The sequence below is a fragment of the Phascolarctos cinereus genome, unplaced genomic scaffold (assembly GCF_003287225.1).
Source record: "Phascolarctos cinereus isolate Bilbo 61053 unplaced genomic scaffold, phaCin_HiC Scaffold_5;HRSCAF=322, whole genome shotgun sequence".
Classification (NCBI taxonomy): Eukaryota; Metazoa; Chordata; class Mammalia; order Diprotodontia; family Phascolarctidae; genus Phascolarctos; species Phascolarctos cinereus.
In genome coordinates, this window is record NW_027555958.1 from 66526872 (window position 1) to 66553310 (window position 26439).

Genomic DNA, 26439 nt, shown 5'->3' on the forward strand with positions numbered 1-26439 from the left:
TTATTATTCATGCCCTTGATCTCAAAGATTCATAATCTTATTAGTGTCCTACTGAATTTAGTTGGTAACAAGATTAGATAGAATATGCTCTGAATTCAATTCCACAAAGAATAAGCACCTGCTTGAAGGTACAAAGGTTAGTAAAATGTAAAGGCCAGGTCCTCTAGTACATTTCAATTTTTCTCTTCTCTTGAGAATTAATTTAATATGATCTAGGTCATCCCATTAAGGTTACAAATGTGCCTTCCTTTAACAAAATTCAATGTATGATAATCTGGGTAATAGATAAACTAAGGGGTGATTGATCTCTTAAAGTGATTATTTGACATATGCAGTGTATACTAGAACATTCTGATAATCCTTGATAACGGGAAAGGATGAGGCTGGTACATTCCTTGATTTTGAGAGTTCTGAACTTCAGTAGTGCTAAAGACATTTGGACATTCAGACTAAATCACAGTACCATTTTACAGAGTACCCAATTGGGAGGGTATGAAAGGCTGCCTAAGGAGGGATAAATCATCTCAAATAGGAAAAACGTACAGCAGGTTAAAACTTCTGTGCCAGTCAATATTGGGATTTTGCCCATGGGTGGCACCTGTGCTTCGAATATCCAGTATTCTCCCCCCAAAAAAATGACAATGAAATTCTTCTAAATAATAGGAGTTTCATTGGTTTACCAAAGTATTATTCAATTAAAAACACCCTTTTCCAAAATATATATCTATTTATAATGCAAGGTATGCCTGTGTAAACTACAGACTTGATTTATACCATACTCAGATAGTTTAAGGATTTATATACGTATCAAAGGAACAATAAATCAATCAAGTATTTTCAATGTTCTCAGCGCTGTTTAGAGCCAAAGGAATATAAAGGTTGTATAGTCCATCCCCTTCATTTTATAGATAAGGAAACCCAGAGCAGTTGCTTACCCAGATTCACATGACAGGTAGCATCAGAGCCAGGAGTTAAACATGTGGTCTCTCGACCTCAAATCCAGCAATTGTTGCACTATCTACGTTGTGTCTGAGATAGATGAAATTCCCTAACGTCACAATATAGAAGACATTTCAAACCCTACATGAATTTGAGAATCATACCATAGAGACTATATGATTTATAATTGAATCAGTGAACCAGCCAGGTGGCTCAGTGGATAGAGGGCTGGGCCTGCAGTCAGAAAGACTCATCTTCCCAAGTTCAAATCTGGCCTCAGATACTTGCTAGCTTATGACCCTGGGGAAGTCACTTATCCCTATTTGTCTCAGTTTCCTCATCTATAAAATGAGCTGGAAGACAAAATAGCAAACCCCTCCAGCAATTCTGCCAAGAAAACCCCCAACGTGATCACAGAGTCAGACACAGCTGAAAGGAACTGAACAAGAACAAACAGCAAACCATGTCCATTCAAAGCTCTTTCCAGGGCAGAGGACAACCTTGGTTAATGACCTTTACCAGATCATTATGCATTCCAAAAATATACTATTACACTAGTCCTTATTTATTAAGTACCTACTGTATAGATCAGAGGAGTCAAACTCACCGTCAACGTCATTTCCCAACTGTAGCTGAAACACATTAAAATATAATAGAAAATGTATAACAAAATAACCAAAAATACAAGTATAATGTTAATTAGTATTTTTCTAAGTCAATATGCAACCCTTAGGAATACTTTTCTATTTGAATTTAACACCATTGGTTTAGAAGAAAATTCGAGGTAGTAGGAGAGTTCCAAAAAATAGTAAAATGTAGTCCCTGCCTTCATGGAGATTATAACTTAGTAAAAAAAGAAGACAAAAACACAGGTAGCTATAATATATAACAAACGCATCAGAAATGTGCAAAACAAAGGGTTACCTAAGTCTCCAAAAAAGAATGATTGTGGGTCCAAGAAAGGATTTATAGAGATGGTACAATGCCGGGTCCATGGTATGTGTGCAATTAAACTTAATTAAAAAGGTGTCTACCATACGCATGTACTTTGATTTAAACTTTTCTCTGCAGAGTTTGAAGTTGAGTTAGTCAGTAACTATTTGTTAAGTGCTTACAATGTGCAAGACACTGTGCTAAGCATTTGGGATACAAAAAAAAAATGTCTTGGCCCTCAAAGAAGTCACATTCTAACGAAAGGAAAGAGAATGCAAAACAAGGATATACAAATCAGATACCTCCAGAGTGAATTGGAGGCAATCAGAGGAATAGCACAAGTTGTTGGGGTTGACAGTAGAGGACTGCTAAAGACTTCAGTATCACTTCTATTTGAGCTACATAAAGGAAGCCAGGGAAGTTAGGAGGCAAAGGTGAAGACAAATGACCAACTTTAGTACTTGCTAAGTGATGTCTGCAAACAAATTTACTGTTTTATCATTTTCGTGTGGTTTCTTGGGAGTTGTGTCCAACAGGACAAATAGAAACTAACTCTTAATAAGTTAATGTTTTCCCCTTTTCTAATGTTTACAGTTTCGCTATGGTGGAGATGGTTCCAAAGGACCAACTATCTCTGCTCAGGAAGCTCAGGCTCAAGCTATTCTTCAGCAGGCTCGGGTAAGAATACAAGCTTTATTTTGTTTTGTTTTAATTTTATAAGTGTCACATCAGGAGAAAAATGCAAAGTAAACTTCTGAAGGGCAGCAGATGACATAATGGATAGAGCGCTGGGCCTGGAGTCAAAAAGTCTCCTCTTCCTGGGTTCAAGTCCAGTTTCAGCTATTTACTAACTCTGTGACCCTGGACATAACCCTGTTTGCCTCTGTTTCCTCATCTGTAAAATGAGCTGGAGAAGGAAATGGCAAACCACGCCAGTGTCTTTGCCTAGAAAACCCCAAATGGGGTCACGAAGAGTTAGACATGAATGAAATGACTCAACAACAATACCAAATTTCTGAAAGTTTCAGATTCTCATCTGTCACAAACTACTCAAAACAGTCATACCTAGTGGTAGGAAAGAATGAAGTTCCTAGTCAGTTAGATGCCACATTAATGAACAAAATATTAGGTGAGCTCTGAATATGTTAATACAGCAAAGACTAGTGATTTCATTGGTGAGAGAAAACTTTCCATTGAATGACCTCTGAATAGATGACTAAGAATAGGGATTGGACTATTGATTTCAGTAGCACAGGGGCCTTCCAATGTGGAAACTTCTAAACATTGTGCCAAAACTAGGATGAAAACAGGAATGAAGGGTATGTGTATACTTTCATTCCTTCATAGCAGTTCACATCTTTTTGAGAGAGGTAACAGTTTAATTAGTGAGAATTCAAAATCAAACTAATCTGAGAACATGGTCTATATTAGAGATGCAAGTTATAGAAGTAGACCTTTCCTCTTAATAAAGTCAATTGAGATCATACCCTTATCCATGGCCTCATTAGCTCTGTGCTCTATAGTGTTAACTAGTTCATAAAACTAAGTGACTAAGTCTTAGCTACCATTAATTAAAATGCAACATTGCCCTACAGTGTGTAGTATATGGGCAGAATAAATCATTGGATAACAAATTGTAGTCTTTCTAGTCTGTAAGCCGCTAAATTTATCTGGGCAGTTGTCAGCTACAGATTCGTAAAATGTATATTTTAGATGCTATCTTGTTAATTACTCTAATCTCAACATAATGTAAAGGACAAAATTCAAATGGATTCTTTAAATATTTTCCCATGTAGAGCTACATTTACTTTAGGTCAAAGGATGGTGTTGTGGATAAGGTGCTGGATTTGGAGTCAAGAAGACTTGAGTTTCATTCCTAAATCAAACATATATTAGCTAAGTGACCCTGGGCAAATCACTTTAAACCCTCAGTCTCAATTTCCTTATCTATAAAATGAGGATAATTATCTGGTTCTCAGAGTTAATGTCAGGTTAAAAAAAAACTATGTCAAGTGCTTTGCTATTTTAAAGCACTATATAAATGTTAGCTCTTATTATTAGATTAGCAGGACAGCAAGAATAATATTAGAAAAAGATTATATGGTTCTTGGCAGCATATTATATTGAATAATTGATGATAATGAAAAAGTCACATTTACATAATACTTTTAGTATTGTAAAATATTTTTCTTACAAAATCCCCATGAGGTAGATAGTATAGGTGTGATTAATTCTATTCTACAGATGGAGAAACTGAAGTACTGACAGAGAAGGTCACATAATCATCGCTAAAAATAAATAAATAGATAGATAGATAGATAGATAGATAGATAGATAAATGAATAAATGAATGAATAAATATGTATATATGTATATATATATACATATATGTATATATACATATATGTATATATATATATATATATATATATATATAGAGAGAGAGAGAGAGAGAGAGAGAGAGAGAGAGAGAGAGAGAGCGCAATTTAAAGTATACAAACACCTTTACATATATTATCTTGCTTTATTCTCACAACCCCTGTAAAATAGAACTATAGGTATTAGTGTCTCTTTTTTCCAGGTAAGGAAAATGAGAGCTAGAGAGGTAACTTAAACATGGTATTATGGATAGTAGGTGTGTTTTAGAAGTGGGATTGATCATTTGTTTTCTTTATTCTAAGTCCTGTATTCTTTCTGCTTTGCCATATTGTCTCATAACTAATACATGTCTAGGCAGCATTCAAACTCACCTCCTGACTCCAAGTCTAGCACTCTACCTACTGTGCTACCCCTTAAATATTCACTGTGTCAAAAGATATAATTCAACTCAATTAAACATTTATTAAATACCTGTATGTGCAAATCAAGGTTTAAGATATCAGGATTATTATGTAGTTATGACCCAAGTCCTACTACCAAGGAATTTACAAATCTCAAGCAGAAGGGTAAATTACTGTCATATAAAGGAAAGTGAGATAGGTATGAAGAGAAGATCCAGAGGAAATAACAGAAATGTAAGGAAGAAGAATTTAGTTCCTGTAGCAAAAGATACAAAGAGAAAGTGGCACCTGAATTGATCCTTAAACGAAGGCAATGGCTTGGAGCAGTGGCATCAAACTCAAATAGATATGGGAGGTGGGTGGCATTTTGACTTAGAAAACCCCATATTAACATTATCTATGTTCTATTCTAATTTATTTTGTTTAATATTTCCAAATTATTTTTGTACTGGTTTAGTGTAGTTTCATGGCATGTGATAGACCCCCCCCTGGGCTTGGAGGACAGTTAGAAGCAGAGTCAAGGGAGATGCCATGAGAAAATGCAAAGAGGTGGAAAAAGACAGGAAAAGAACAAGGGATGGTCAGTGGGTAGTTTTGTCCAGAATGTAGAATATGTGAAGGGAGGTAATACAAGATAAGTTTGGGCAGATATGTTAGAGTGAGATTGTGAAGGGCCCCAAATCCCCTCCATAATTAAATATTAGTTTGTTATGCTTTGTTTTGTAAATATGCCTGAAATAAAATTGCCCTTAGAGGATGTAAATAAAAATCTTTTTCATTCTTAAATAGTCAATAGGTGGAAAGATTTAAACTTATTTCAATTTGGTTCCCAAAAGTTCCTCTCATTTGTCCCCAAAGAAACAGATTGTATTGAATCTGCTGTAATAATTAATAAACAATAACAACAACAATAATAAATAAGATAGCTGGCATTTATACAGTACTTTAAGACCCGTGAAGTACTTTATATATGTTATCTCATTTAATTTTTGCAACAGCCCAATGAATCTGGTGCTATTATTATCCTCATTTTAAAGATGAGGAAATGATGAGGAAAGTGGTTAAGTGAAGAGTTAAATGATGAATGAAGAATGTTTTAGTGAATTGACCAGATTCACATAGCTAGGAAGTATCTGAAGCAGTATTTAAAGTCAGATCTTTCTGACTCTATATCTAATGTTCTGTCTACTGCATCACCTAGCTGTTTAAAGATTTATAATTTCTCTAAGGATTTTGCATTTCTCATATCATTACTCTTAATATTATAGAAAAAGAGATGACATCAATTATAATTCCCATTTTGCATATGTCTAAATTTAACAATTAGGAAGTGTCTTTTTTAAGGTCATATGACAAGTCAGTATCAGGGTTTTGGCAAATCTATTAGTCTTTGTAATTTTCTTGAATGATTTAGTCTACTCCTTATATTAGAATGAGTTCTGTCTGCGTGATGCCTGATTGTGATATGTGTTTGACCACTACTAAAAATCACATTAGCACACACTATTAATTTAATCTCTACCACTATAACATTGAAGCATAAATGTCACAACTTTTAAAAATGACAGTTCCACATTTCACATATTCAGCATGGAGGTCCATTGCTCTATGGACCCAATATAGTTTGCCTAATGTCACATAGAAATCAAACTTATTTTCTTGTATCATATTATATCCCAAGAAACTGAGGCATAGCACAATTCGAAAACGTACATTTTCCTGACACCTCCAGAATGATGTGATTCAATTTTTACTGTGTGCTATTAGTAACTCTAATAACATGTTCCTAGAAAAATAAGATAATTATTTAACAAAGGCCAGGTTTGCCCATTTGAAATGAATTTGCTCTGAAAATTACCACATGGAAAAATATGCCTTATTATGAAAGCAGCTTCACAGCAGAGAATTATATTTACATTAAGTTGTTTATTGTTTTGAAATTGTCAGGAAATTGATTTCTCCTCCCTATTAAATAAATTACATTAATATGAGTCATGGCTCTGGTTTTTATGCAATTTGAAATTATAAGATGCAATATGACATATTACAGCAATATTGACATTTTTCATCCGCGGGAAAAATAGCTCTTTGTTGATTATGAACTGGCAACTTTTCTAGCATTGGGCTACATATATTGGGTTGATTGTGCATAGCTTCTGTATATCTGCTTTGCATCAGTTATTGAAAGTAAGAATAATCTTTTAAGAATGAATTTTTTATCTTATTCTTTCCATTTGATTCCAGATTGCTCTCAGAGGTCCACCTGGCCCAATGGGTTTAACTGGAAGACCAGGTCCTGTGGTATGTTACACCCACAAAAATGCCATAAGGTTAAATACCAAGCATTGACAGACCACTCACTAGAAATATTTTTTTTGTGTGTACACACACACACACACACACACACACACACACACACACACACACACACACAGAGAGAGAGAGAGAGAGAGAGAGAGAGAGAGAGAGAGAGAGAGAGACTGTTGTCAGTCAGATACTTCTGCCAGACTTTAGTTCAGTCAATATTTTTTAGAATATTCTGTTCAGTTTTGTAACAATTTACTCTTTAATGTACATGAGTTCTTTATATCAAGGCTAAATAGCAAAGAAATGACAATAATTGCTAAGATGTTTTTGAAGTATGTTTATAAATCATCTGAGTTAGTTAACATTCAGAGTTATTGAAAGATCTTTTGAAGTTATACACAAAAATTGTATTATTTCAGGGACTAACATTTTCCAGTACTTCCAAAGATCTGTGATGTCATTAAGGTTGTTTTTCTTCAGCTGACAGAAGTTAAAATGTCTCTCTACCTTAGAAGATGATTGAGTGGGTTACTGTGTCAAAAAGTAGCCATCATCTGGAGATGAACTTTTTGGTGATAATATTCTCAGAAGTTAGCTAGACTAGTAACCTCAGAAGACAATAGTCAAAGTTTCTCCAACTTGGTAATATACCCATCCAAATGTTAACTCTTTTGGTGTAGACTTTGAGAATCTAAGGTCTGCCCCATGACATAATGAGACATCAACATAAGACTTGTAGATGAGGAATCAGATTGACTATTTGCTGTGATCTGAACTCCAGGCAGTATTCCTTACTTCTTTTTTCTGTTCTGGTAGAATACTATTTCCCCTTAAAAGTAACATAGGAAAAAGTTAATGTTTATAAGAAAAAAAAATTTCTTTCCCTTTCTTTGTATGCCAACTGGCTTAAAGGCAGCAAATAGTATGTTAAAAGGTCTTAAAATAACAGTGTTTTTGAAATGTAATCTGCTATATAATTGGAGGACTAGGTTTAAATTTTTGAATGATAAAAAACCCTCAGGTTATTTTAAATATTTTATTCCTTGAAAAATAAGTATAAAATCTGACAATCAAAAGGTCTATTTATTAATGCAACTAAATAATCATATTTTAATGTATAAGCAAAGAATATTTGGAACAATATGAAAATACACCTCAGGCCCCAAAAATATATACTTTAGAGAAAACTAAGGAAGTTGTAGAATGATTAACCCTAGAAGAAATACTAATTTGCTTTGATGTTGATAGATGGCTTGTCTTGCAGCATAAATGCATTTTATTTAATAAAGGAGACTGGTTTATTTCTGAAAGGAGTGTCTGGTCTACATGTGTGATTTAGTTAGATTGACAAATCATCTTCATTTTTAAAGAAAAATGAGCTCCATATAATGTATTTTAAAGATTATGATGTGATTTAAATGTCTTTTACTTTGTATCAGCCTTACAATAATTTAAATATTTATAACTAAAATTTAACATGTTATTTTCTAATTTTTTCCATTGATTTAGGAATAATAAATTTAAGCCCAAGGGAAAATGTGCTTAATCTTTGCATTTTTAAATAATCACTCTATCTGATAGAGTCCCACAGAACTCTATTTTTGTACCTTGAGAATCAATTAGATGAGTATTAATCATTTATTGAGTATCTAGCACTCTGTTAGATTATGGTAAAACATAAAAAGAAGAGAAAAAAAGATAAAATCCCCTTTATTATAGAAATAATCCTTTATAGCAAGGTTCTAAATTTTCCATTTTCGTGGAAATTACTTTAATAATTATTTAAATAGGGAATTTCAGCCAGCATTCTCTATGACAATAGTGAATGTCTTGTAGCATTTCTGCTGGTTAACTAACAGAATCTTGAAGCCTTTTGAAAAACATGGAGGGAAATTGCCTTTGACTGGATAAGCTGAGGAAAGTCTAGTTCACATAAAAAATTCTTCCAGTGGTGCTAGATTCAGGCAAAATACATTTTGTTTCCTTTTGTGGTGACTGATAAAGACATGAAACTACCTGGAATAAGATTTCAATGTGCACATCATTGAGATGGTACATTACTTGGATGGTGTATTATTGGAAAATTTTATTTTTTATTTTAATTTTTATATTAATTCAAATTAAATAAAATTAATTTTTAATTTATTATCCCTTTTACATTTAAATTTACAATTTACTGGGTAGGGAACATATCAAAACTTCCAAAAGATGCAAAGGACAAAATCCAAAAAGATGTCACTATTCTGCATTCTGATTTATTCACTGAAAAAAGGAAATGGGCTTGTTCTACTTTTCATGATTACTTTTTAAGCAGACCTGTGATTTTATTATTATAGATAATTCTGAAAATGGCTTTTTGCCTTTATTAATAAGAAAACAATATGTAAATTTTCTCACCACATTCCATTTTAGGTCTTCCTATTGATAAACTAGACTTCTATGCCTAGAGTTCTCTGTGGCAAATTAAGTAGGAAATCTAGGGATTCAGGTCTCTATTCTGTGAATAGAAAGAGAAAGGAGCAACTTTTAGAATGAGAAGTTGGGCATGGTGGTTCATGCTTCTGTTAAGTAGCTGGTGTTTATTTCATGTTATAGAATAAAATAGATTAATTAAAATAAATTGTTTCTGTAATTACCTTGAGTGCAGTGATGTATAATAATCACCAGTCTGATTTAATGCTAAATCAATTTGGTTGATATTAAAAATTAATTGAAAGAGTTCTTTCCTGGGAATTTGATCATATCACTAAGGAATTTTCCAAAGAAGAATATTTTTGGTGCTCCATCTACAGCATTTCATCACAGTTGTACCAACAGCTATTTTTCTCTGAATCCACCAGGAGGCTCTAGAAATCCAGATTCTTTGATTTGACACAACTTTCATCTCTATCCTGAACTGATTCAACTTGCTATTTATTTGAGAGTACATTGATTAAACACTCTGAGAAATATTTTAATTGTATCTTAAAAGATCACTTTTTCAACATTAAACAGTTATGATTATCAAATTCAATTTTTAATTTGGATGTGGAGAATCTTATGCATCTATGTAATAATTTTTAAAAGCCATTTCCACACTACATGGACTTCTCATTTTGGAAAAAATAACATTTTTTAAAGAAATGATTGTATTTTTGCCTTGAACTTACTTTTGGTACTTTTTGAATAAAATAAATATTTGTAAAAAATTTTCTTCACAGGGATTCATCCTCATAGGAAAAAGACAGCATTTGAAAAAAAGTTTCTGATAATAATTTAAGACAAATGCATTGATGAGAAGAGTATTTGGTCCTAGATTTTCATTACTATACAATTGAGAGAGCTTCAGCATTTAAGAGAATATAAGAAGAAATCTGTGTATAGTTGCACTGTTGTGTTGTATTCAGTCAGTTACATCTTCATGTTGCTAACTTTCAAATGTCCTCATTGAGAGTCTTATGTGATCTGGTAAAATACATAAAAAAAAATTGGTCGTGTTATTTTATGCATGTTATTGAGATAGTAGATCCATCTGAGTGTTGTAGAGTCCTTAAAAATTTAAATAAGATTCAGATTCTTACGTAGAATATATTATATTTAGAGGACTATTTTTGCTTTAAAGTTTAGGTAGAGTAATCATTTTAAAAATTAATTTAGTGAGATGTTTTCAGGAGAACATTAAGAGTTCTTTTCAGGCTAGGGAAGTGAATATGAAGAAGTTATTAGGAAACTACAGAATTTAATTAATTTTATGTTTTATGCCTTTTACACAGGGTGGGCCTGGTTCATCAGGGGCCAAAGGAGAAGGGGGTGAACCAGGTCCTCAGGTAAAACCAAAAATTTTCCCTTTGTTTCTTTTTATTTCTTTAGTTTTATAGTAGAGGTAAAGTATTTTCCAGACAGAAAAGCTTTGGTGTTGAAACTCAGAAATATCAACATTTGGAATCAATCTCTGAGGCCAATATAGTTCAATATCTTCCTTTTACATAATAGGAAAATAAGTCCTAGGGTAAGTTAATGGACTTCCACAAGGTCACACAGGTAGTCAGTGTCAGAGGTGGGAAATTACTCACCCACAACTCTTTATATCCTTTTTCCTTTCTCAAGCTGTATTTATTTTTAAGTAGAAAATTCCTTATGGCTAGATATCTAACAGGAGAAATGAAAGTGGGAGACTTTTAAACCAAATGTTACCCGTAATCATTAAATAATAATTAATATTCAATTCAGTATCTTTCCAGTATCTTAAAGTGGTCAATACATTTTTAAAAATTGAGTAATTTCAATATTACATTACATCTCTTTTCAAACACCCTGCGTTGTATACCCCTTAATGAGCTAACTAACCAATTTATTGTATATGCTAAATATCCACGGCATAAAATTCTAATACGTTAATAATAGCTGGTGCTTACATAGCACTTTACATGTTATTTCATTTGATTCCCACAACAATCTTGTGAAATAGGCATAATAGATATTATCCTCATTTAACAGATGAGAAAACTGAGGCTTCGAGATGTTAAATGATGTGACACTTGTCCCAGAGCTGGTGTTAGACACTAGTGGGACTGAAAACCAAGTCTTCCTGCTGTTAAGGCTTGTGTTCTTCTTATCATACTCTTGTAACTATGTTAGTTATGTGTAGATCTGCATTTGAAAACAGTTATGAAATTATTTTTCTCTCCCATATGTTATTTGTTTTAATATTATCTTTCACATGTACTTTAAACCATAGGTAGAATTTTTAAAAAACCTGATTATGTAGATAAATGTGCCATATTCTATATTCTTAACCTATTACTTTGAATCAGAATTAAGAGGTTACTGTCATAACAGTGGTGTCTTTCATTATAGTCTTTTGGAGATGGATGAAATAGTACATCATTTTTTAGGATACAAACACACATTTTAAAGATATACTTCCTTTTTTAATTAGTTTCTAAATAGATCTTTTTTTATGCTAACATTTAGACTTAAGAAACACAGATGTCACTTTCAATTAATTGGAAATATAAGTGTATTTATTTGCTAGTTAACCAAGGAGTTAGTAGAAAAGATTTTATATTTTTCCCTTCTCTCTTTATTACCTAAGTTTTTAAATGATAAAATTAATTTTAACATATTTAGTTGGATGGGAAAGTATCTGAAATTTAAAAAAGTAAGAACTAAATGACTTTTGATTCTAAGATGTTAATTTGGCCAATAATATCACACCTTTGATTGATAATGTTGCAAAATAGAATAATTGATGTATTTCAACATAGGGTCCTCGTGGTATTCAAGGTCCTCCTGGTCCAACTGGCAAAGCTGGAAAAAGGGTATGATTTAATTACATTGCAAAGATTAACAAATACATTTATTTTCATTTACTATGTTATAAGAAACCACATAGCTATGTGCTTGGCATTTTTCAGGGTCGCCCAGGAGCTGATGGAGGAAGAGGAATGCCAGGAGAACCTGGTGCAAAGGTCAGCTGTTCTCATGTTTGGGTTTTCACTTCAATATTAACCATATGTTCATATCAGTTTACCATATGACATTTTTCTTTACTAAAATGAATCAGATGGAAAGGAAGGAACTCTAAAAATTCAGAGTAGTCATTTCTTGTGATTTGTTCTTATATTTAATTATTTTTATAATTGGAAATTTCTGTTTATTTTTATTTGACAGGGTGACAGAGGATTTGATGGGCTTCCTGGTCTACCTGGTGACAAAGGCCATAGAGTAAATAAAATAAATTATTCTTTTACTCACTGAATAACCACAGTAGGGTGTCCATAAGATTTTAGGATTTTCATAACAAATCTGTAAGTTTTCCAGGTACAGTGTCTTGCATATGACATGTATTTCAGATATTCAGAATTGAAATAAATGAAAAGAGTATTAGATGAAAAAAAATTTAACAGTCTGAAAATATGAATATAAATACAGTAAAAAAAAATATATTATTACTGGCTTCCTTGAAGTCTCAGGAAAAATCTCACCTTCTGCAAGATTTTTCTAGTCTGCCTTAAGGCTAGTCCCTTTCCTCTGAGATTATCTCCAAATCCTGCATATAACTTGTTTGTGCATAGTTTTTTGCCTGTTGTCTCCTTCATTAAATCATGAGCTGCTTGATGACGGAATGTTTCTGCTTTTCTTTGTATCCACAACCTTTAACATAGTTCCTGGCAAATAGTAGCTACTGAATACATATTTTCTGACTTCACTGTAGGAGAATCATGCAAATCACTAAAGCTTTCTAATATGATATACTTGTTTTGAGTTTTTAAATAATTTATAGAAATCTAATACACATACACATACAACAAAGCAAGTGGAGGAAACACATGCCATGTCTAAATAAATTCAAGCCAAGGTAACATTTCTACATAAGATGTCTCGATAGTTGAGGCTAATATATTTGGAATTGCATTTTGATTTGAATTATCTGAAAAGTACCTTATTTCACTCATTTATTCTTTCTATATAGATACAACTAGAGAAGTGTATATATGTATATATATATACATATATGCACACACACACACATATACATATATATATATATAAATTAGCTAAATTAAAACCATTATCTAATATTGCTAATGCATTTATAGCTACTCTCAGCTGAATCTCAGAATAATCTTTTGAGACAGGAATTACAAGTTTCTGATGTCCTTTTTACAGATGAGGCTAAAAGAGGCCAAATGACTTTGCCCATGTTAATATAACTAGTGTTAAAATCAGGATTTAAACCTTTCTTCCAAGCTTAGAACTCTGTACATCATGGAACAAACCACTTTTGTGAACATCTAAATACACATAATTGATCATTAACATTTATTGTGCAGATTATATGCCTCACAGAGTTTTGAGCAATACAGGGTAACAAAAGAACCAAAAAAGTATCATACAGACTTTCATTCATTGACTAGAAAGTCAATGTGGTCAATGGATGAACTCTTTCATTTACCATCCAGATACACCCAGAAGCACTCACTCTCAAAAACATACATTCACAGTTCTACTTGACATTCTAAAAGAGATATCAAGTGAATAGTTAGCAATGGAGGGAATAAGTTAGTCCTGAAATCCTTTATGTTTCCTCCACTGGGTTTAGAGTTTAAGAATAGCCTCAGGAATAGCATTAGGAAAGAAAGAGGGGAAAAGGATGAGAATCTCACTACTCTTTGAAAACATAGCCAAACAATCTTTAATATACTGGAAATCTGAAGGCAATCAACATACAGTTCAGGTCGAGAAAGCCAAATCTATATGATTTTCAGTCTTGCAGTCATGTTTTAATGAATGAGAATAATACAAAAAAGAAAAGCAGTGTATGCAAATTTATTCTTCAAAAATAAGAAAGAAATATTTTAAAAGATAGCAAAATAATAGCTATTTAATGAGTAAATGATCATAATAATGAAATGCCTGAAAATAATTTGTGTATTTATAAGAAAAATGTGTTTTAAAAAAGCAACTGAATTTATGCTTATGGGAAACATTTGCCTAGCATTATTAGATAAAAGGCCTAACTGTCTTCTGAGAATGTAGAGGTGTTTTTATCAAGGAAGTATTCAGAGGAAAGCAAATAAAGCATATTAATAAGTTCACACATCCAAGATTCCTGAGTTATTTGGTTAGGAGAGTAGCTAGGTTGACTTGTGAAGTTCTACTTTGTTTGCATGTTCAAATTATATTTTTATTTACTTTACAGGGAGAACGTGGCCCCCAAGGTCCTCCTGGCTCTCCTGGTGAAGATGGAATGAGAGTATGTTGGGAAAAGTTTCATTCATCAAATGAATATTTTCAACACAGAAAATTACTAATGTATTGATATGAAGTGCCATTTCATTAGCATCTTTTTTTTTTTATCAATGACAGGGAGAAGATGGAGAAATTGGACCAAGAGGTCTTCCAGGTGAAGCTGTAAGCACAATTTTCTTCTTGATTTTAGAATTTTGTTCTAAAACTAGTATGCATACCTTCCTGTTTTGGAAGAAAAAGATTATGGCTAAATTAATTCATAGTTTTTGCCATTCTATTCTGGATATGAAATATACTATTTCTATGACTATAGTAAATAAAAGGTTTTAAAAGACTTTTATAAGAATTACAGGTACTTGACTAATAAATCAGATGCATATTTAGATATGAATATATGTATAAATATAAATATATGTACATTTGTATACATATATGCATGCATATATATAAATTTGCTGATGAGATGAGATTTACATACTTCTTAAAATAGAGAACATAGAGTAACATAAAATTATTGAGGGTTGGGAACAAAGTTAGAGGTAGCAATATGCAAAATACAAATTAGTCCTTTAATCAGATTTTGGTAATTAACTTATTTTCATCTCTCTCTCTCTTTTTTTCTTATCCAGTTTGAGTTAGTAGGAGATTTATTTTCAGTTAGAAACAAGTATGCAGATTTGGAAACTGCTTGTAAATAATTAGATTAAGATTCTGATGTGTGTTGAGTGGGAGTGAGATGGCAGACAAAATGCATGTAAACAAAAATGATAATCTTAGTTCTTAAAAAAAGAAAAGAAATTAGGAAATTTTGCGATCAGACAAAGTAGAAAGATCTAAAATGTCTAGTTACATATTTATACTTTGGGAGTTTGGAGATCATCTGTTCCAATTTTTTCATTTAGCAATTGAGGAAACTGATAGTCAAGGAGGTTAAATTCAGAGTCAAGACTAAAATCCATGGCTTCTTACCCTTTAATCTATTCTACCACAATTTCAACTGCGTCAAAATGAAAAATGGCATGTTAGTTTTGCTGAAGAAAATTAGTTTTTAAAGAAAGTGACTTTCAAAAACCCTGTTTACCTTTCTAAATGGCCCTCGGTGAGTACTCTGAAAGAAATACAGAGATATGCAGAATAAATAAGAAACAAGCTGGTTTCATTTTGTGTAGTCTTCTGATGGAAAATTAGGGTCTCATGTTACCTTCTAAATTAAAAAGAATGGTGAGACTAAAGGGCATCTTGAGATATAGTGATTTGCTTTATGATTGTTAAATTTTCCTGGAGATGTACGTGTACACATAAGCAAGTTTATACATTTTTTCATACCAAAGAGTCATTGTTATGCATCCTGGCTCATGGATCATTATAAACACAAAATATTTATATATCTTTAACACAGGTTTTTAAAACACCTTTCTGTGTAAGATGAACAGGAACTTCCACAAATATTTGTACTCTAAACATTGCATTAAATATTTTAGTGAATAGTTGACTTTCAGGAGCAAAGGCCCATTTTGAGAATATTTAATGACTGATTTATTTTTTCTACTGTAGGGTCCACGAGGTCTGTTGGGACCCAGAGGAACACCTGGCCCTCCAGGACAACCTGTAAGTATTGGTTAGAAAGAAAAAAGGGGGAAAATGAATATCTTATGAAGAAATCTCACAGTTTAATTCCGTAAATCTTGTAAATCCACAGTAACTTTCAGTAGTCAACCCATTTCCACCATCTTGTTTCTTTTCTAATTCTTTTAATAAAGCCTATAAATCTCAATGATTCTTTGTTCCTTCTTTCTTCTCTTTCATTCCTTCAGTTTACCTTTTTTAGAATAGAGATATTTTCATGGCACATCTCCAGAAGCCAGGGAATAATAATGGTAAATCATATACCAGTCTAATATAGATACAATGGTAAAGAAAACTCCTTTTTTATAGGAAATTTCTTTCTATAAAATGTTTTCTTTTTTCTTTCTTCTCTTTTCTTCTCCCTCCTTCCTTTCTTTCCTTTCTTCTCTTCTTTCTTTTTTTCCTCTGTACTTTCTCCCCTCTCCTTTTTTTTTTGTGTGCCATACATGTTTTTGTAATCACTTGCATTAATTTTCTGTCTTTTCCCAGGGTATTGCTGGTGTGGATGGCCCACCTGGTCCGAAAGGAAACATGGTATGTTTAAAATCTTAACAAAATAACTCAAAACCAAGATTTTAGTTCTTTAAACCATTTTAATTTCTATGTCTAAAATATGAATTTGACACAATGTTTTGTCAAAGAAAACTATTTCTATCAGCACTTAAATTTTGTGAATTGAAATGTTTAAAATATCAACAAAGGTTGGAGAGAAAGGAAACATATGAGAAAATCAGTATCAAATGTCTTCAGAGGAGAAACAAGCTTTCTTAGTTTTATTTTTAGGTGCAGAAGTAAAAAAATATATATATCTATATTGATATTGATATTGATATAGATATAGTATAGAAAACCATCATCAAAGTCTCTTTCTGTTTTCATATTTTAGGGTCCTCAAGGGGAACCTGGACCTCCCGGTCAACAAGGAATTCCAGGCCCACAAGTAAGTTTATGATAATATATGTATTATAGTTCACAATTTAAGATAATTCAGTAAATGCACATTTGCAATATATTTTTAAATGTAAAATTGACAAAGCCTGAGGATTTTCTAAATAGGCCTGAAAAGCATAGACAGTATGAATGTAGTATAGGAGTAGTGTGTGTATGTATGTGTGTGTGTGTGTGTGTGTGTGTGTGTGTGTGTGTGTGTGTGTTCCAAAGTGAGCTTGCAGAGGCCCCTTTCTTCCAAGAGAAAAATGAGTCATTCAGTGTTCCCGGAATGCCAGCAGGAATAGCCACACCTGCAGGAGGGTTCTGAATAGGATCCTGTTACAGAGAGTATGCCAGAAGAGTAGCTAGTTCAAAAGCACCAACAAAGTTCCAGAACTGACTGTTAAGTGGGGAGGAGGGAATATTACATTAATCACTCCTGATCCCCTAAAATGATTAATGTGAGATAGATTGTTAAAAGGTGACTTATAAAGAAAAAAAAACCAAACAATTCCATCATTCAGTGATTACTGCCATTGTCTTAACTGGATTTTTTTTTTTAACAGGGCCTTCCTGGTCCCCAAGGCCCAATTGGCCCTCCTGGTGAAAAAGTAAGTTACCATGTTACTCTAATCCGTTCTACTCACTGAACTGGTGTGAACAACCTCAATTCAAACCTAAAAGCTTTTCTTTATGTTATAGATATTCTCTACTTATGGCTAGTGCACAGGGATTTGTCTGGAGTACCACTGTAAATTATGGAACATAGGGAGAAGAGGAATTCATTCATACAGCACTAACTGAGGCTGATAAAAAGTTTAGATAGCTGTCACTTGGACAGCTGCCAAAAGTGAAATTCTCAGCTATATTAATTTCACAAACCCATTAGATGAGGGAAGGTTTTTCCTAGCTTTGGGTACTCCTTTTCTCTCATTTAAAAAAAATGTAATTAAATATGCTTTTGAAATAGCATTTTATTTTACAAGTTATGATAAAAGGGTAAATTTGGAACTTTTAACTGTCACCACTTTCTTTGTGAAGATGAGACTCTGTGCTCATTAATCATTTCATGTGAGATAATAAACCCTTTATTGTATGCAGATTTTTGCCCTTCCTTCTCTATGGCATCATCAAAGCAGTAACTTCTGTTCCCCCAATGCTAGCTAATTCATTCATATGTTATCCTGATATCCTGATATTTTTTTATGAGCAGTATTGATTTTATGTGGATTTTACGAAATGATCCATGTATTTTTTCCTATGCCTACCTTTGCATGAATGTTGTTCTAGGGAAATGGCGAAATATATAGTCCACGCATTCTAAAATCTCTCCCCAAAGCATGTTTTTCAGTCATCCTTGTCTTTAGGCCCTAAAATCACTCCCTTGCCACTTTTTATCACAATTTGGCCTTTTGTAAAAATACATCATTTATCATAGATTGCATACTTCTTCATGTGCTCATTAACTTTTCCATCACAATGTTCATTATGTTTGCATGAGGCTATTAAAAGAGATTCAAATGCTGAAATTTTGTCTGCTTAGCCAGACATGAAAGACAATATCTGAATCTCTTCTATTCATATGCCATTAATATTCTGAGAAACATGGAAAAAATTGAAGACAGCTATCATAGCTATCATTTAAGATCTATCTCTCTGTCTTCTATGCTTCTGCTATGTGTATTTCAGTTTTTTAAGTATCAATGGGTTCATAGGTATGGCTATCACTTACCAAGGTGGATCTCAACTACATTATTACCTATAGGAAGTGAGGTGCTATGACTTCTCATTCATTAGACTGTGAGCTCCTTGAGAGCAGGAACTTTATTTTTTTTTTTGCCTTCCTTTTTATTGCCAGTGTTAGCTCAGGATCTGGCATACCAGAGATGTTTAATAAGTGCTTGTTCTTCTCCCCTCTTCTCTTTAGAAATCATCACCTATTGGCAGGCTTCGAACATCATCTCTGAATTTTTTTTTAATAGATATTGAATATAAGTCATCTTTGGACCTTTTATCTAAGTTTCTCCAGTTCTCTAGCTTGCTCAGCTCTATAACAGCTTATGCTCCCAAAGTCCAGCCTTTAGAAATGCAAGGTTGACCCAAGATGGCTAAAAGACATTAGAATAGCATTTTAATTAAGGCTTACTTAATAAATCATATCATCAAAATTTTTCTTTTCTCATGAAGATAAAAGAGAAGTCCTGAAAAACAGGAGAAAATTACATACACACGTGCGCACGCACACACACACACACACACACACACACGTATAAATCAGAAGAAGAATGAGTTTTGTTTAATTTTTATTCAGCATTTAACATTTCTAATATGTCAGTCATAATGTTCATTTTTCTTTCCAAAATCTTTAATTTTTAACAGTGATGTCAATGATTAAATTTCAGATACTTTGTAGGGAATGAATGTTTTATTATATTGAAATTAGATGAAGGGAAAAAAATCAGACAAAGATGATGTTTTCCTTGACATTTTGATTACCTAGTCTTATTCAATATGTCCAGCATGCATAACAATTCAAGGAGTTGTTGTCATCATTATATAAATGTTATTTAAAAGATAAAAAGTACACACACACAAATGCTATAATAGGGCAGGAGCTCTGTGAGGGAAAGTACCAACAAGTAAACAGATATCAACATATGGTAAGGAAGTTTTTTTAATTGGAATTAAAATTTCACTTTAGCATTTAAAAATACAACATTGGTCTTGTGTAAAAAATATCTAAGTTGACATAAATAGATACAAGTTTATATACATATATACACATAGATATATATGCGTATGTATATACACAGAGACATATATACATATATTTGTGTATATCCATATACACACACACATATACATACATACATTTACCTAAAGACAAATTATTGACATTCAACTGCTATAGCTGAAGGAAAGGTGCCTTAAACACACTTTCAGCTAGCCTTCTTTCCTCAGGGAGTAGGAGCCTTAAGGTAGGAGACCAGGCCTGCAAAGCCTATATACTTCAATTCCCCAATATCCATGTTAAGGTAGAGAAGCTTTCAAATCCCACCTTGTAAGTATAACACTATCAAAGTGAGAGAAATCAGAAAGTAATGAAAAGAGAATATTTCTAAGGGGCTTCAAGATAAAAGCCCATAAATTAATCCCAGAGTTCAAACAGATAAATCAACAGAAAGGTTCCTTTCTAAAACCAGAAGGAATGATGATTAGTAAATCCTCAAGGAGACTACAAAGCCTTTCAACTATTTCAAGAGAAAAGAAAATAATGCAAAATCTTGATGAAATGCCGAATCCTGTGGATGCCCAGGAGAATTAAAAATGGTTGAAAGCAAAATGAAATCCATAAAACAAGAGATTGGGAATAAATGTACATTAGAACTTAAACCTTTAAATGCATAATTTAAAAACTAATAAACTGATGAGGTGGAAATATGAATTCAAAAAGGAGAATCTCTCTAAAAAGTAGATTGGTAGATTTATAAGTATGGGTGTGCTTATAAATATTTTACAACAGGCTTTTCAGAAATTAAAAAAAAATGTACACACAATACCTCCTAAATTCAAATCTTCCTATTATCATTTTCCCCATTGCTTCCTTAAGTCTAGTCAAGAAAATAACAAATCAATCACTGCTTATTTGTAAGGCATAAATGCTCACACAATTGGTTCTAATAAGCAGGCTCCAGTACATCTCTTCTTATAACACAAACATATTGTAAGGGAATATAATCTGGCAAAAGTCTACAATGTTAAAAGAACACATGGCTACTACCTAAGTGAAAATGAACTTAAAGACAACACATGCAGAGATAATTTAAGGCTTCCCAAAACTTGACAAATTAAAAAATAAAAACCTAAATAAAGTGCATGAAACAATACAAGAAAATTGCCCAGAATTTCTGAATACAAACAGCACTCCACAAATTGTCCAGAAACAAAAGAAAGTGTCAGAATGGGTAGGTGCAAGCACACTCTATACTTCTCATTATGTAGATGTAGGGAATTTCTGCCACAGTAGATAAAATAGCAAGCCCCTCAACTTGTTGCATATGAGAAGTAATACCTCTAACAAAGACATACCTAGAATCAAAATGAGAAGCTGGAACAAATTTTATATTTCTATAATCTGTTTCATTTCTTTGTGAGCGTTTTCTTCTTGAATGCAGTTAAGATATACTTCTTATTAGTATTTGTGGAAACTGTTTTTATTAGAGTTTTAAACTCTGCATTAAGAAAAAAAAAGAGGGTGAGGAGGCTATGTAAAGATAGACGCATAGTAGCCTCAGCAACAGATGCCAGAGTTGCTGGGAAGGACCTAAATGATTGGCCTATAAATGAAGTAAGCAGATCAAATTCAGCAAGAGATTGCTGTCCAGAACTTGTGGTCTCAGAGAAGCTGGAGCTACTTGTCCATTACAAGGTGCATGCTAAAAGTGACCACATGTATGAACAGAAGACCAAAGAACTACACACACACACACACACACACACACACACACACACACACACACACACACTCACTCACTCATTCACTTACTCAGTGTAGACCAGGCCTAATAACAACTTCTTTTACTGAGAATTTGTGTTCCTAGAGGTACTACTTGAAGAAAACAAAGAGCTACAAAGGCTCAAAGATGTCTGCCATGAACAAAGAGGACTCAGTGTCCCAAGGCTTTACTGAGCTCACAGCTGAAGATTTCCATGATATATTCACGGATCTGATAAAACAGGGAAAAACGTACCTCATTGACTCAAATTGTTGGCCTTCTTCAATGCCTGAGTACTTTAAGATGCCTGGTAGTGTAACTGCAGCTATTCACCTCCAGCTATCTGAAGCAGAAGAGAAAGTTTTGCATTTTTTTTTGAAAATTTCATTGAAGGTGGAATAACAGTTAAAGGGTTTGTTCAGAAGGAGTAAGAGCCCAAGTGGAAGGAAAGTGAAATCTTCCACATCAAGATCTTGGCCAAGGTCCTCAACCTTTCCATCTAGGTGGAGTACATGGACCAGGGTAACCATGGCAGGAATAATCCCCATATCTCCCTTTTGGATCTAAGCCCTAGGTGTACACTATGACATCTACAAATTTCTGCTCTGTCCCAAGAAGTTCTAGGGCTAGTCCCATTCCTTTCCCTTCCTACTAGAAGGCATTAGACATGTCCAGAGGTGTTTTTTTTAATTTTTGTTTTTTGCCATTGTAAATTATATTTTACTTCTCTTTATTTTCCCCTACCATCTATATGAAGGGAGAGAAGAAAGAAGGAAGAAAGAAAGGAAACAAGGAGGGAAGGAAACAAGAAAGGGAGGAGAAGAGGGAAGAACTAAGGAAAAAAAGAAAGAAAGAAGGGAGGGAGGAAAGAGAAGAGAGGCAGGAGAGAAGAGTGATATAGTAGAATATATAAAGCAAGACACCATTTTTCTTGCTGAATTTTGATGGTACTTTTTCATCCTATTTCCCTTCTTCAATCAAATTGCTTTACTCAAATACCTTTTTGATGTACTAAAATGTAATTTGAATATTTGTAACAGTATTGATAACAACATAGTACTTTTTGATTTATCATAAGAATTTTGTCATATTTCTGATGTTATTGATATGTGCTATGTACCCATTCTTACAGCATGCTCAGTGAGTTTTATTTTCTTATAAAATGATCTCTTTTGGTTTTTAATTAGGGTCCACAGGGAAAACCTGGTCTTGCTGGACTTGCTGGTGCTGACGGGCCTCCTGTAAGTAACACTAAATGTCTTTTTTAAAATTTCTCTACATTTAGACAACGCAAGTCTATAGTTAACATATCTCATTACAAGGCTTCATTTTTAACCTAGTAATAAATTAGTCATTAAAAAAACTAATATTCTAAAATATAACACTCATATCACCATTCTGCTTATATCAGTGGTGTTCTGTTGGCTATTTAGGGTTACGCATAATCTATCTTCAAACTACTTTTTTAGCTTATGTTCTACTTGTCCTCTATAGGAATTTCCTGCTTTAGCCAAACTAGATTTCCCCAACATGATTTTTTCATTCATCCTTTTTTATGTCTATCCTTAAATATACTTCCCCATCCTTTCTGCCTAGTCTAATCTTACCTATCTTATAAGGTACAATGGCTGTCCTTTTCCATGAAGCTTCCCAGGCTACTCTGTTGAATAGAGATTTCTCCCTCTGGACTCATAATACTTTTCAATAACATTCACTTCCTAATTCGTCATGTATCTGTAAAATTATTTTAATCTGCATATTATTTAACTATTGAAGGATTGAAAATATATTTGGCTTTTGTATTATAACTTACATTTTGATGAATTTATGTTTTGTATATCAACTACAGTGCAATTTTCTTGAAGATAGAGTCCATGTATTCTATTTCTTCCTATCATCCATTGTGTTACAAAGCCTTCTAGCAGACTCATACACACTATGGGCACATTATCTCAGTGACCATGGAAAATCAAGAATTGACTATTCTTTACACATTATTAGTTTTCAAAATCTGGTCATTAACAATAATAACTTTTATACTTGTTCCTATTTAGTTGGACACTTTCTAGTACAGATCTCTACCCGTCATCAAATTTGCAAAATTTCCACATAATATACTGACAGTGAATGCATACTGGGAAGAATATGTGGGCTGTCCTTTGCATGTCTTTTGCTTACACTATCTGACTGTCCTATATTTTTCCCCAATCACATAACTAACACAATATTAATTACTTGATAAGATAGCATATATGATTGTTGGTTGTTTGTTCACTTGTCAAATAGTCAGTATTTGAGAATTGGTTACACTTCGTGTAAAAAAAAATGATGTGTTTTTGAGGTCTCTCCCTATGTCTCCACTCTTGAAACTTAATGAAAAAAAGTCAAATTTGAGTGTTTACTATGAAAAATATATTCAGGTTAATGTCAGATTGGTTTAATTGAAATGCATCTTCCTTCGCACATATATATATATATATATATATATACATATATATATATATATAACATATATATATATATATATATATATATATATATATATATATATATATATACATATATATATATATATATATACATATATATATATATATATATATATATATATATATATATAAACATATATATATATATAAATATGTGTGTGTGTCCATATATATATATATGGACACACACACACACACACACACACATATATATATATACTTTTCAAGACTCCTTTACATGCATAATCTCATTGGACATTATATTGATTAGTCTGTCATTCCTAACCCTATTAATAATTACAAACATTTTCATACGTTCTCACTTAAAACCATATATTTTGCCTTCAGGTAGAAATGTGAAATTCCTTCAGAAAATTAACATTTCAGTAATTTTAAAAGTTAGCTGCATTTCTAAACAACAATAAAAACAAACAAAAAACCTGAAAGCTTCAAACTTGAGAGATAATTTTTCGTGGTTGTGTTTTTAAAAAGTCGTTGATATCCCATCTAATGACTGTACATCTTTCATTTATTCAGGGTCATCCTGGCAAAGAAGGCCAATCTGGAGAAAAAGGTGCTCTGGTATGTTTCAAAGCATAAACTTCAGTGTTCGGTTTCTTTATCTATGTAAGAAAGTGCTTTCAAGTTTGTGAACCATGTAATGTACTTGTTCTTTCAAAATTGTTAGTTATTAATATGAATACTAGAAAGTAAACCTATTCAACTCATGCGTGTCCTGACAGATGTATTGGCATCTGAGCAATTTCACTAGCATTTTAATTTTTAGATAGCATTGGCTTTATTTATGTTTATTTCGGTCTTCTCAGGATATAATAAACTGGCATATGGTTTGGATAGATAACCTGTAAGCTTAAATTTCCAATTTGGTAGCTTATGCTTTTTTAATTCCTGGCTCATTCCTGGAGGGCAGGCCTAGACAAAAATTTAAAAGCACATGTGACACATGAGGAGGAACTTCAAAAAATGCCAGTGAAATTACAAAATAATTTCAATGAAAAGGTATCCGATTAAAACATGTATGATGGAATCAGGTTCATATTTTAATTCACAATTTTCTCTTAGGTTTACTTTTTTTTTTGTCAAGAATTATCCTGTACACATGTAATTGATTAGCATGTTTAAGTAGGAAAAATAAAATCACAGAACAGTGATTTGTTTGGATTGAAATAACACAGAGAAAATCATCTTCATTAAGAACTATTGGTTCTGCAACATTTCTAAAAAATCAGCAGTTTTTAAAATCCTGGACTAGTTATAGAATCTAAAACCCACACAATACAGATATGGTTCCTTAGATCCAATATTGACAGGAATCCACGTAGGAAATCAATATCTGTTTGACAATAGTTTAAATCATTTAAATGTAATTTTTGACTCTGGGTAAATCACCTAATCTCCTTGGGATTAGTTCCCTCAGGGATAAATGAGGGTGCTGTGTTTGTTGGTTTCTAAAGCCTTATCCTATGATCCATGGGAACATGATTTCTTAACCTTTTTGCAGTCTTGTGAAGATGTTGATAATCCTTTCTTAGAATGGTGTTTTAAATGCTTTTAAAAATGCAAGATTGCAAAGTAAGTCAATTACATTGAAATGCAATATATCAAAAAACTTTTTTTTTTAAAGTTCAGATCCCAGGTTAAAAGTCCCTGAATTAGAGATACTATGGTTAATAATCCCCTCTCCTGAATGGAGGATTATAGCTCTGTTTTCACTACCCACTAAGAATTACTTTGGTTAGTGAGTCTCTTCCCTAAAAAGAAGGTGCTTTAACCCTTTATTATATTTACTCCTTCCAGTGTTTGGCTGTGCCTCAGCTATAGTCCTTAGATGAAATGGCACCTTCTGGGTCTTTAACTCTCTCCCCGATTCGTGGGTTATGATTAATAAGCCTCTCCTCTGTAAAGAGGCATACAACACACTTCAAAAACCATTCTCAGTCAATGGCTGTAGGTTTCTCAAGCAGTTTTCTTGGCCAGTGACTCTCCAATTCTTTTCTTCTTATCTAGGCTGTACTGTAAGTTCATATCAGATTTCCTCTTTGGATTCTTCTTAAAACTATTCTTAGTGTTCTGTTCTCTTTGTCGCTTAACTTGTGGCCAAAAAAACAATTTTAGTTCTTAGGTCTTATATCTATCCCCAACTGAAGTAAACTAGGTCTCAAATTCCTTAAATAGAAAAGAGCC

The 26439-nt window shown here is 32.8% G+C and overlaps 1 protein-coding gene across 1 annotated transcript in view; it reads left to right on the forward strand.

The window, feature by feature from the left end:
* The window catches only part of COL11A1 (collagen type XI alpha 1 chain), a 284803-nt gene that overhangs the window by 108023 nt on the left and 150341 nt on the right, over positions 1–26439 (forward strand). Inside the window, 14 exon segments of the mRNA XM_021000146.1 lie at positions 2467–2550; positions 6897–6953; positions 10712–10765; positions 12206–12259; positions 12356–12409; positions 12612–12665; positions 14644–14697; positions 14811–14855; positions 16248–16301; positions 16809–16853; positions 17206–17259; positions 17816–17860; positions 22933–22986; positions 24772–24816. Coding sequence (XP_020855805.1) covers positions 2467–2550; positions 6897–6953; positions 10712–10765; positions 12206–12259; positions 12356–12409; positions 12612–12665; positions 14644–14697; positions 14811–14855; positions 16248–16301; positions 16809–16853; positions 17206–17259; positions 17816–17860; positions 22933–22986; positions 24772–24816 — 753 coding nt within the window.